Here is a 12,457-nt window from a genome sequence, read left to right as displayed (position 1 = left end):
CAATCTAACGAACGAGAGTGAAGTAAAGAACTTTGAAGACAAAAGATAAACAACAACGAGTTTGGTTGGACATAACAAGCCGGTGAGGATTAGACTTTAGATGGAACCTTGGTGTCAGTCTCAACTGGTTTTTGGCCTTCGAACTTGTCAATAGCCACCTGAAGTTCGTCCGTGCCACCAACAGCCCTCATTGTGTAGAAGTATACCCCAAAAACAAAAGCCGTTAATCCTCCCGCTACAACCGTGTTCTTGCTTTTTGGACCAAGGTAACTAAAACCTGGAAATCCAGCCATTGTTTTTAAAGTCTTAAACCTGCAACATTCAAGAAAGTGTAAAAATTGTCACATGTTACAGAACAGACCCCAAGTATGCAAAGTCTTAGCTAACTGTTCAATCTATACAAATCACAGGATGAGTAACTAAAGAGAACTCCGAAACATGTATATAACAACACTTATAATTACTCCTTTTAACATAGCAGAACTGAGACTCCAGAAGCTCTGAGGCCATCGTAGAACATTGACATATATTGTTCATATAGTGAAAACGCAAAAATCAAAATCGATTGAATAGAAAGACCCTTCCAATTGTTAATGCTCATCCTAAGAACTACAACGCCAAGACAAAAGTGACAGTGCTCTAAGCACAAGAAAATCAAAGATGAGTAACATCATGGTGTGAAGATTGCAAAACATTACAGCAAAAAAAGAACTCTTCTTTTGCATTATAATGGAGACTGAATAGAACAATTCAATCAGCTGCTCACCAGGTGCATCAGTTTAAACATATTTGTTCACAAGCTTATAACAATCGGCTCAAATCAGATGCTTTTTTAGCTTCCAATTAATCATCAACCACAATCAAAATCAAAATTAAAGCAGAAATAAAAGCATTACAGACTCTAATTCTACATCTACAAATCCAAAGCTAGCATCTTTTAATCCCAACTGATGGAAGAACTCAAACCCAGATCAAGATGCCAAAAATAAAACCAGAGCAGAATCTATCAAGCAAAAAAACTGGATCTTTTGAACAAATGAGTCAAAAGGATCACAAAATTAAAATGGAAACGAACCTAATGCTTTATGTTTTCGCAGATTACTCGAAAAATCCGACAGAGATACAGAAAGCTGATTTCTTTTTGGCTTCCACAAAGAATGCGACAGAACGGCTTCGGTAATTCGTCAAGAACATCTGGTGAGAAGAACAGATTGGCTTCGTGAAATCGTCGAGGATGTGTATCGGTTTGTCGTCTCCGTCGAGAGAAAAGAAAAAAGTCGAAGTAATTTTTTCTCTGGAAAATGTTTTCGTTTAATCCTAGACAAATTCTACAGCCAATCACAATAAAACACGTGTCGAAGTCGACGGACGAAAAAACGTCCCAAAATAAGAATCGTTTCTTCGATATTGGGCTTTTTTGAATTAAATTAAAATCACAAAAAAAAAAAAAGAATGACGGCTCAAGTGCACGCCGTTGCACATGCTCTTATCAACAAGTTCGTCTGCAATTCGAAGAGGTATGGTTAATAAAGTAATGATTAAGTTCCTTAAAATTTGTATTATCAGTTGACATATATAAAAAAAAAATAGAAGTGACAATGGAATAAACTAATGTATTATAATATATATATATATATATATATGCCTCATATGTTCATAATTCGTAAATAAAATTTAAGTAAAAAGTTTTAAATGTTTTTTAAAAAGTTCATGATTCTGCAAAGATACATATTACTTTATTATTTGAAAAATAGTTAAATGTGTTTCAAAATTTCATGGTTTAGGATATAGGTTTTAGGGTTTAATGTTCAATATTAAGACACATTTTATTATTTAGAAATTAACAAAATAAAATGAAACAAAAAATTATTTTGTAATTATAATAACATACAATAGGAATAAATATAATATTACAAATATACAAATTAATTATAAAAATTGTTTAGTTGTAAGCCTTCTTTCATTAATAGTCTACCTTGTGTTTTATGGTTTTATTTGTAAAAAAATTGCTAATAAATTGAAATCTATGTTAAAAAAATATTATGATCATATTCTCATTATTATAACACATTTCCATTTGATAATAGTATTTTAAATCATTTTAAATTAAAAAAAAAAAAGATTAAAATGAGATAAAAATATACATAAAACGAGAGCTAATAGGAATGCGATAATTCAAATAGCTGACATGGCGTATTTTCAAACCGTAGGATCCGAGTGAATCCAAGGAACACAAATTCTAACCTCTTCTCATTATTTCATTAGCTAAACCATTGTAGGCCATTTAAAACATCAACTTTTGTTGATTAGCTTTTTTAACCATGAAGTTTTGTTGACCAAGCCAAAAAAGACATGACGTTAAATCCGATAATTGACCAACTAACAGACGTTATTGTGCCGTTAATCACTCCGTAAATAGAATTTTTAATTCGAAAAATGTCATTTAAACTATCAACTTTTAAATATAGGCCATTTAAACTATGGACTTGTAAATCTATGTCATTTAAACCATAAAATTGTAAATATATGTCATTTAAACCATGAAATTTCAAATTAATGTCATTTAAACTATAATACATTAAAAAGGCAATCAATCCTTCAAACTCTAGTGTATTTTAACAATAACGTTTGTTAGTTGGTCAATTATCGGATTTAACGTTCTGTCTTTTAACTTCATGTTTAAAAAAGCTAATCAACAAAAGTTGATATTTTAAATGGCCTACAATAAAGTTCATAATTTAAATGGCCAAAATTTAAAAGTTCATGATTTTAATGACATTTTTTCCATTGAAGTTAACATTTTAAAGGATTTTAAAGTATTCTTAAAATCTCTTGTTATTCAATTGAGGATTTTTAAAAATCTCATGAAATCCTATGTTATTCAACTAAGATTTATATAAAATCATTTAAAATAATTCAGAATCTCTTGTTATTCAATCAATAGTTTATAAAACCAACTTTAAATCTCTTGTTATTCAAAATATCACAACTTTTTTTAGAATGCTACTTTGAATGATTCTAGGAGATTTTTTTTTCTTTTTTAGTTGAAAAATACTACTCTCAAAATCATACCCTTTAAGGTAGAATTTTGAAGGATTTGGTTATAACCCAAAACCAGAGAACGAGAAAAGCTCCTTATCTTCTTCTTCGTCTCCAATGTTGAGAGGAACAGTCGTTTAGTACAGAACGCTGATGCTCAGTTCAAGCAATTCTCCACTTTTTATGGACAACAAGTAGACATTCTCGATTTTCCAATCAAATCATCCTCGATTTTCCAATCGCTGTCTCCACTGCAATCAACAACGAGGACTACATAGCTCTGAAGAGTTCGCCTTTTCAGTCCCTTGGTGGTGAGGATGGTCACGAAGACTCCAAGTCTCGAGTATGTACACTTGATCCTTTACATATCCTTCTCTTTCGATTCTGTTCGGACGAGTAGTCATAATAGTTCAAGATTGTCCTCCTCTTTTGTCTTACTCCTCTTCTTTTATGTTGTAATTGGGTACAAATTTCATGGTCTGCCTCTTTTGTTTTCTTGAAATCTGGATTTGATACTGTGATTTAAGTTATTTTTCTGAATTTAGGCGATGGTTTAGCTTTGTAAAGAGTTGAATTTGAGTTTATATGCATTGGTTTGAGCCTCATGATCTTGAAAAGGATTCTTCAAGAAGCAAGGAGAAAGACAAGGAGAATGGACGTGATAAAGACAGAGACAAAGATCGTGATGGTCAACGTGAAAGGGAGAAGAGCAGAGATAGGGAGAAAAGTAGAGATAGAGATAGGGAGAAGAGTAAGGATAGGGAATGAGACCGTCATCATAGAGATCATCATAGGGACCGTAGCAGAGAACATAGTGAGAAAAGGGAACGTGAGAGAGATGATTTGGATGATGATCATCATCTTCATCGCTGAAGTCGAGACAAGGGAACACGAAAAACAGTGGCCGTGCAGCTTAATTACTCTGTTTGTGTTTTTTGTTCTGGTCTATAGACAGTTCTTCACAAATAAGCGATTAATAAAAATCTATAGCAAAATATTTTAAAATCACACAAAGTTTACTAATAAAAATCTCATAGAATCAATTTCATTCTTTAAAAAGAAAAAAATAAAAATAAATCTAAAACACAATCAAATCTCCTAAACATCTCCTAAATCTTACAAAATTTTAAAATATTAAAATCTTACAAAATCCTTAAAAAAACAAGTTGAATACCCCTCTAAAACATTATCAATAAACACCATAAAAACCTATGTTTACTCATGATTTTTTTTATTACAAACAACATACAAATTTTTTTTTTCAAAAACATAAATAATAAAAATATTTAAAAAATAAATTAAAAACAACCCCGCGGGTATTAGCCTAGTAATTAATAATATTAGTTGTAGAGGCTTGTCCGATAAAAAAAAAAGAGTAACTTTTTCCAATGGAAGCGCATCATTCTCTTAATACCAAGATAATATACTTTTAAAAGAAAATAATGTGAGTTTAATATCTATAACGACTCTTTATATCAAACTAGAGATAGACCCGTGCGTTGCACGGGATTTGTTTAATTTTTAATCAGTATATTATATATAATTGTAGAATATAAATATATTTATATATGTTTATTACGGGTCATCCATTCTTATATTTTTAGTGATGTGTACATTGTTTATGTATGCTTGTTATATCTGTTTTACATATCTGTACAACTAATGTTATTCTAATTATGGTTAACACAAGGGGAAGAAGGGATACAAATTAAAATTTGACAATCATCAAAATGGCTGATTTCATTGCACATAGAAACCACCACATGTGATGAACAAAACGACCCCAAAAAGGATTCTTACGTAATTGTAACTTCAATTGTTATAACTTTTTGGCATAGCCGGAACATGAGAATCAAGCAAAATGTGGGAGATGATATGTTATGACATCTAGCACTTGTGCAGGAGAGGTTCGTTCAAATCATGAGACAGAAGGAGATAGAGAAAAGTGAAAAGGAAGGGACATTTAGGAGAATGATTTAAGGAGGAAGGAAAAACTGGAGTATTATCCTAATTTTGAAGGCGCAATTATGTGGGGAAATTGACTATGAAGAAGTGGGAAGAATTCGAAGAGGTTTCTCATTGTCGTAACTACAGAGATCGTAGTTTTGTGGGAGTCATTTGGGTTTAGGTTTAAACTTAAATTTGTCTTCTTGTGTTCTTATTGCTTTTTTTTAGAAAACTTCTAATTAATTTAGAGGGTAAACTTGAATTCGTTTTGTGTTCTTATTGGGGGTTTTTTTATAGAAATCTTCTAAATAATTTAGAGGGTAAACGTGAATTCTAGATTAGCTTAAGTGGCTTCTCCTAAGAGTTTTTTATTTGTTGATGTGAATAGGTTTAGAAGCCTCAAATTGTCGATATTCGCACAATAGCCATCAGGTCCTTTGAACTTCGACAACCTTGTACAAAATCTCTTTTTCTCTTCTTTAGACAACCAATAAGCAGCTGGAGGTAAGTATATTTTTTCCCCCTCATCTGTGTGTGTAAGTTGCTACCAATCCCCATATCTTCCAAATCTTTGAGTGCTTTAACCCCATCCTTTGATTTTGCATTTTGCATCAAAATAGACACTAGAGCATCAGAAACATTCTTCTCTACATGCATGATATCGATGTTCTGCCGGACAGGCAAATCCTAACATGAAAAAGAAACAGTACTTAGAAATGTTCACTCGCATACTTTATTGAATTAATGATTTCAAGTACAAACCTTCCAATAAGGTAAGTAAAAAAGAATAGACCGTTTCTTCCATCTCCATTGATCAGTGTCTTCTTCATATTCATCCTCTGATAACATCTTATCTTCACACACCTATGCTCTTTTTCTTTTACTTTTTTTCTCCAATGGTTTCCCAAAATCATTTTTATAATCCTTAAGTATCTCAAATATTTCATATCCAGTCTGAATTCTATTTGCAGTCCCTTCTTCTACTGTGTTGTCAAACCAGCCTTTTCTGCGCCGGTAAGGATGCCCAGGTCTAAGTCTCTTCCTATTGCTTAAGTACACATGCTTTCGACTGAACTTCAACCACCTAAAAGGTGTATCCTTCCCACATACATTACAAGCTTGATTTCCCTTGACTTTACAACCAGCCAATGTACTTAAGGCTGGATAGTCACTAATACTCCACAACAACAAAGCTTTCAGTGTGAAACTCTCCTTTAAGAATGAATCATAAACCTCAATACCTTCACTCCATAAATCTTTTAAGTCGTCTATCAATGGTGATAGATAAACATCAATGTTATTGCTTGGTGCAGTAGGTCCAGGAATCAATAATGTTAACATAATGTTCTCTTCCCTCATGCACAATGTTGGACCCATGTTGTAGTTAACAAGCAAAACCGGCCATGTACTATACTTTGTATTCTGCATCGCAAAGGGGTTTACTCCATCAGTTGAAAGACCTAGTCTAAGGTTTCTTGGTTCAGCAGCAAACTGTGGCAATTTTTCATTCACTTGAGCCCAAGCTATTGAGTCAACTGGATGTCGCATTGTACCATCTTCACTGCGATTGCTGAAATGCCAACATAAATCCTCAGCCATCCTTTTTGATCTAAACATCCGCTTGAATCTATCCTTGATTGGAAAATACCTAAGTACCTTAGCTGGAATCCCCTTCTTCTCCTCACCCGTGTGCTTATCCACCTCCCATCTTGAAGCATTACACCTTGGACAGCTATGAATTAGCTCATACTCTTTCCGGTAAAGGATACAATCGTTTTTGCATGCGTGAATGACATCATAGCCAAAACCAAACATTTTCAGGAATTTCTTGATCTCGTCTGTCGATGTTGGTAACACATTATCTCCAGGGAGCATATCATGAACTATCCGTAGTAGCTGATCAAAGTAGTTCTCCGACAAACCACTCTTCACTTTTATCTGATAAAGGCCCATCAATGCAGAGACCTTGTTGTATTTGAGACATCTCGAGTAGAGTGGAATTTCAGCTTCCTTAAGCTTCTTCCTAAAATCAACTTCTTCTCTGGTTTCCGCATCCTTGGTATCATCTCCATCATGCTTCCCAGAATCTGAATTGTTTGCACCATCAAAAAAGGCAGTTCTAATAAGCTCATATGGTTCACATTCACTACTCGGCTCAACATTTGTCTTAAGGTTCCTTATATCCCCATGCTTACTCCAACAAGTATTCCTCTTGTACTTCTGATCCATTACCCTAACTACTAAATGCTCCAAAACAGTGTTTATTGGTTGGCGGCACAGATTCCGGCAATCAATGCAGGGACAAAACATTTCAGAAGGATTACCCAAACTCTCTGATGATGCATAGACAAAAGAAGTTGCTCCTTGCTCATACTCAAGGCTATTCCTTGGTAGCCAAACCCAAGACTTATCCATACTACAGATCCAACAACACAGAAAAACGAATCCACAGATCCAACAACACAACACAGAAAAAACGAATCTCAGAAAACAATTTCTTACCTGTAAAATTTCTTCTCCTTCTGTTGAACTTGACTTCCGGAAATTTCCCCAACACTGAAAAAATCAAAATCAAACAAATCTGAGAAACCCTAATCTGATAAACGAGAAACCAAATCGAAACAAAAAAACCCTAATTCGCTTAATAAAATCTAACCCAATCGAATAGTCACCGAATCTCAGATCTTTGTGAAGCAAATGGGGAAATTGCGAGCTGACGATAGAGAGAGTGAGATTGAGAGAAGATTTGAAGAACAAAAGAAGAGAGTGAGATTGAGAGCAGATTTGAAGAAGAGAGTGAGATTGAGAGCAGACTGGGAAGAAGACGATGAAGAACTCTCTTTCGACAGTGTGATTTTTTTCAACAGTGTAAATTTTTCGTTAGTATTGAGCGGACACTTAGAAAAAATCAATATTTTACTTTTTTTTAAACAGTGTGATTTTTTTCGATAGTATTGACCGGACACTAAGGGGTGTATTCAACTTGACATTTTAAGTGATTTGTGTGAAATTTACAAATTATATGTTATTCAATCATGAATTTTAAAAAGTCTATTAAAATCCACTGTTATTGAACTGATGATTTAAAAATCTACTTTAAAATCAATTAAAATCACTTGTTATTGAACTGATGATTTTAAAATCTACTTTAAAATCCATTGTTATTCAAAACAGTTTTGTGGATTAGGATTTTAATAATTTTTAGGATTCCGAAGGATTCTGGAGGATTTGTTTAGTTAAAAATACAAAAATCCAAATCTTATGGTTTTAGGTGGGATTTGAAAGAATTTTACAGAAAATCATATGAATTTCTCTAAAATCTATCAAAATTCTAAATTTCTTAAATCACATCAAATTCTTCAAAATCATGGTTTGAATACACCCCCCTAGAAAAAATTTCCCCGTATTGGGTGCGGGCAATTAGAAAATTTTCCCTGTATTCAATCACATAGCGTTTACTATGTTGTCTGTCCAAATTTTAGATTAAAAAAACATACACCATTTTTCAATTTTAAAGAATAACTTAATTATAGCATTTACATTTAAAGAAACGCTATAACATATTTCCAGCTAAGGAAACCATAGCATAACTATGTTAATCGCTATATTCTAGTGTTATTAATACTCAATATTCTTGTATTGAATGCTTTGTTTGTGATCCAATACTAAAATGAATATTTTAACCTGGAAGGATTAAAGTTTAATAATGTTCAAATAAATTTGTCGAATTGATTTTACAACATGTGAAACAAAAATTAGTAAAAATTATATATACAGTAAATAATCTGCAAACAATATATGAATTTTAACTATGTCGATCTGTAAAGATAAAGAGCTACAAATAAATCTGTCAACCACAACTTATAAAAATTTGTCCATGAATTATATATGTTACCATCATAAAGATTATATATATATATATCGATCTGTAATGATAAAGAGCTACAAATAAATCATAGATCTGTACCAACCACAACTTATTAAAATTTGTCCATGAATTATATATGTTATCATCATAAAGATTAATATATATATATATATATATATGTGCAGATATATTTAAGAAATCATATTTTCATTGACTTGTTTATAAATCAGCTTATGAAATTTATTCAAACCCTTAATTAGTAAAGAATACAAAAATCTTATGGAATGTGACCTAATAGTTTGCAGGCAATCTTGAGCAGAATACGATAGATGAGAGGAATAGGAAATATATATCCGAAACAATCCTCCGGAACATTTAGTAGGATGACACAACAGTTCTTTGTGACAGTTATAAGTTTGAAGTGCTTCACTGCTTTTACACAATCCGGAATTGTTTTTACGTCAGACAAACAAGACAGAGGATTAGGTAATAATCCGTCCTCTGATTGAGGTGCTAGTACTGCAGACGATGGAGCACCGACAGTATCATTTCGTTCGTTACCCTTTGTTTGTATAGATATTGATAGTACAACTATCAAAGTAAACATGATCGTCGCCCACATTCTTTGCATGATTCCGCTTGTTGTTTAGTGTTTGTATAACTTTGTGTTTATCGGAAACATAAAAAATTGTCACTGTGTATTTATAATTTTGTATGGTTGTTTGTTTGGGTAGAAAATCTGATTTTTTTTTTTCTATTACATGTTACCTTTCTGAGAAAGGGTGCAAGAAATTTGAAAATCATGTATATATATTACTATATATATACGGTAAAAAAATTATTTTTGTTTGACTACAATAACTAAACTTAATGATAATAGATTTGTATATCCGAGTGGTTACAGAAAAGTTATTAGAATATTTTTGACTTTGCAGGTTCGAGTCTAGAATGTTTAATTAATAAATAAAAAAACTAAATTTAATAACACACTAGGTAGTAACCCGTGCAGTAGCACGGGACAAATTTTTTTCATATAATTTTAAATTCGTAAATGACAAATTATATTAACATGGGTAATATATTACATGTGCGTACACGGGTGCTATAATACATATGCGTTATTTTCATTTAAATTAAAAAAGTAAACATAAACTTATTTATTCTAGAATTGGAAACACGTCCAGTCCCGTCCCATCTCCTCACCTCTCGTCCCGTCTCATCTTGTCTCATCTCATCTTGTTTCATCTAGTCTCGTCTCGTCTCATCCTGTCTCGTTCTGTATCCATTAGAATATTTTGTCTTATGTTCGTTCTCTTTTAAATAATTACTCGTTAGACAATATTTACTAAAGAGATTGGGTAAGAAATTTAGATGGTATACATGAGTTCTCTATTGATCTTTTTTATTTAGTTAGTTGAAATTATTCAAAAAATTATAATTTTCAAAAACTATATAATTATTTCCAAAAATACCAAAATTTTTAAAGTGCCCGTTCCAAAGTCGTTAATTACCTATCGTATAGTCAATCCTTATCCAAATTAGTAAAAGCTTGATACTTGAATTCATCTACCTATATTTTTTATTTTGTACTTTAATCTAAATTTTATGTCTCACAAATGTTTTCTTTTAAATAATTACATAGTAGACAACATAAATTGTAAAGTTTTTTTTTTTTTTTTAAATGGTTGAACAATATAATTATAATCGTAATAAATATTATTTAATAATTTTGTTTTTATACTTTAATCGACGTATCTTATTAACATTTTTAACATTGATATATTTAAATCCAAGATTCATATAGTTATTTGTTAAATAATTTAAGTTCAACTTTAATGTATAAAAGTGAATAAAATAATTAACCCGTACTACAAAAATTATGTATTAATTTAAAAATAATAATAATAATATAGAGATGTTTTCTTTTTGTAGAATGAAATTAGTATGAGTTTTCTACATTATAAAACTTATTGTTGTCGTATTTATAACTGAATTATTATTATTATTTATTTCATATAATTACTTGCAATTACACATGATTTCAAATATAACATCAGTAATTTGACAAATAATATTATAATCTTACCATAATTCGAAAGACTAAAAAATAGAAAATATAATTGTAAAAAGGAACCAAATTAATCGAATGAAAACTTGTTGCAGATTGTCAATTCCTTTTTCTTGGTTTGAAATCATACAATTTAGTTTATCCAAATATCTGCAGGGTCGATTTGTTCAATAAAGAAGATTACAATATACCCAACAAAAACAGGTCACACAAATTGATTTGGTACACAAAATTAAAAGCAAAGAACGTAAAGGAGAAACAACATGGATGTTAAATACCACATGACTATTCTATAAGATTCCACTTAATAAATAAAGTACAACATGGATGTTAAATACCACATGACTATTCTATAAGATTCCACTTAATAAATAAAGTACAACATGGATGTTATCCACCACACGTTATTTGCAGCAGAAAGATTTACAATGAGCAACCTGCAAAAGAGGGAGACAAACCTCAATACAACTCAACAAAAGGACATCTTATTAAGAGAATAATCAAAAGCAGATATAAACATGGACTTAAAGCAAAACCAAACACCAATAACTAATAAACCTAAAGAAGACTTACATTGACACCAGCTACTGTAGCATCCTTCATTCCCTCTCTGTATTTGTCCTCTCCAATGGATTTCATGTAAGTGGTTGCCCCAGAAGTTTGAAGCATCCACTGCAATAATCAAATAAGGGAATAACATTTAAAAATAAGTATGAGGATAAGGTTTAACAATCGTTTACCTGGGCCACTTTGATGGAGTAATGGGTAGCACCTGAAAAACCAAACCAAATCAAGAAGATATCACAAATTCTTCTAATAATGCACATAAGCACTTTTAATTTGTCACAAAATAGGGCTTGAGCACCATACCCAACATCTCAGTCATATTTGTTCTTTTTTCTTTGGTGTCTCAGCCAAACACTTCATAGATGAAGAATCACCCAGTGTCTCACATAAGGAGACCACCAAATCTGTGACCTGAAAATTTAAGAAAGCTAAAGGATCTTAAAGATCAATATAATGTCTCCAGAAAGTCAAGACACTATGAAATCCAAAAGACAAACATTGTTATAACCAAAGAAACACAAACATATAAGACCGACCCATCAAGAAGAAAGAGCAAAGACAATAACTTCTACAAAAAAAGATTAAGACTTTTGACTAAAAAGCACAAGGTGACACGTTATAAAGTTCATTCACCCGTTGCAATCATCGTTTCACTATTTGATTCCCAGAACCTGGCAAATCTCAATCAGAAGCATGAAACTGTATAGATCAAAGCATATGAAATCTCAAAGATCTAAAAATTAGGAAAATTTCAAAATTTGAGACATACCCATGATAAGCATAGCGTCGGGAAGGAACAAAACAGTAGTGGCGTAGAATTGCCAATACGAAGTATTTAGAAGATATCACAAATCTCAAGGGAGAAAATCACAGCTGCCTATTATACGAATGGGATCCACTATGGAAAAAGCCTGATCAATGACACCATCTATAGTTAATTATTGTAATGTCTGTGAATCAGAATTCCG

At 31.8% G+C, this 12,457-nt stretch overlaps 3 protein-coding genes and 2 long non-coding RNA genes across 6 annotated transcripts; 1 reads left to right on the top strand and 4 right to left on the bottom strand.

Annotated features, from left to right (window-relative positions):
* Window positions 1–13: 13 nt before the first annotated feature.
* On the bottom strand, window positions 14–312 carry LOC109126605 (uncharacterized). The gene has a single exon (XM_019230303.2). The coding sequence runs from the start codon at window positions 291–293 to the stop codon at window positions 90–92; it is 204 nt and encodes a 67-aa protein (XP_019085848.1). The 5' UTR covers window positions 294–312; the 3' UTR covers window positions 14–89.
* Window positions 313–2,982: 2,670 nt separating this feature from the next.
* On the top strand, window positions 2,983–4,047 carry LOC109126544 (uncharacterized). Of its 2 annotated transcripts, none has more exons than XR_015567138.1 (2): window positions 2,983–3,382; window positions 3,585–4,047. It is a non-coding gene; the product is annotated as an uncharacterized LOC109126544 (long non-coding RNA). The 2 variants fall into 2 exon arrangements; XR_002033452.2 differs by having other exon boundaries at window positions 3,069–3,382; window positions 3,658–4,047.
* A 1,338-nt stretch (window positions 4,048–5,385) lies between these two features.
* On the bottom strand, window positions 5,386–7,401 carry LOC104715279 (uncharacterized). Its single transcript, XM_087465588.1, is given in 2 exon segments — window positions 5,386–5,673; window positions 5,749–7,401. Coding segments are annotated over 2 exon segments (1,941 nt in total).
* Window positions 7,402–9,121: 1,720 nt separating this feature from the next.
* Window positions 9,122–9,495, bottom strand: LOC104715278 (uncharacterized). The gene has a single exon (XM_010432697.2). The coding sequence runs from the start codon at window positions 9,483–9,485 to the stop codon at window positions 9,132–9,134; it is 354 nt and encodes a 117-aa protein (XP_010430999.1). The 5' UTR covers window positions 9,486–9,495; the 3' UTR covers window positions 9,122–9,131.
* A 1,589-nt stretch (window positions 9,496–11,084) lies between these two features.
* On the bottom strand, window positions 11,085–12,457 carry LOC104710986 (uncharacterized). Its single transcript, XR_755165.3, has 5 exons — window positions 12,259–12,457; window positions 11,793–11,900; window positions 11,663–11,694; window positions 11,496–11,594; window positions 11,085–11,359 (listed from the first exon to the last, which is right to left on the bottom strand). It is a non-coding gene; the product is annotated as an uncharacterized LOC104710986 (long non-coding RNA).

This window comes from Camelina sativa, chromosome 9, assembly GCF_030686135.1.
Source record: "Camelina sativa cultivar CO46 ecotype springtype chromosome 9, ASM3068613v1".
In the NCBI taxonomy this organism is placed as follows: Eukaryota; Viridiplantae; Streptophyta; class Magnoliopsida; order Brassicales; family Brassicaceae; genus Camelina; species Camelina sativa.
This window is presented reverse-complemented; position numbering and strand designations above follow the sequence as displayed.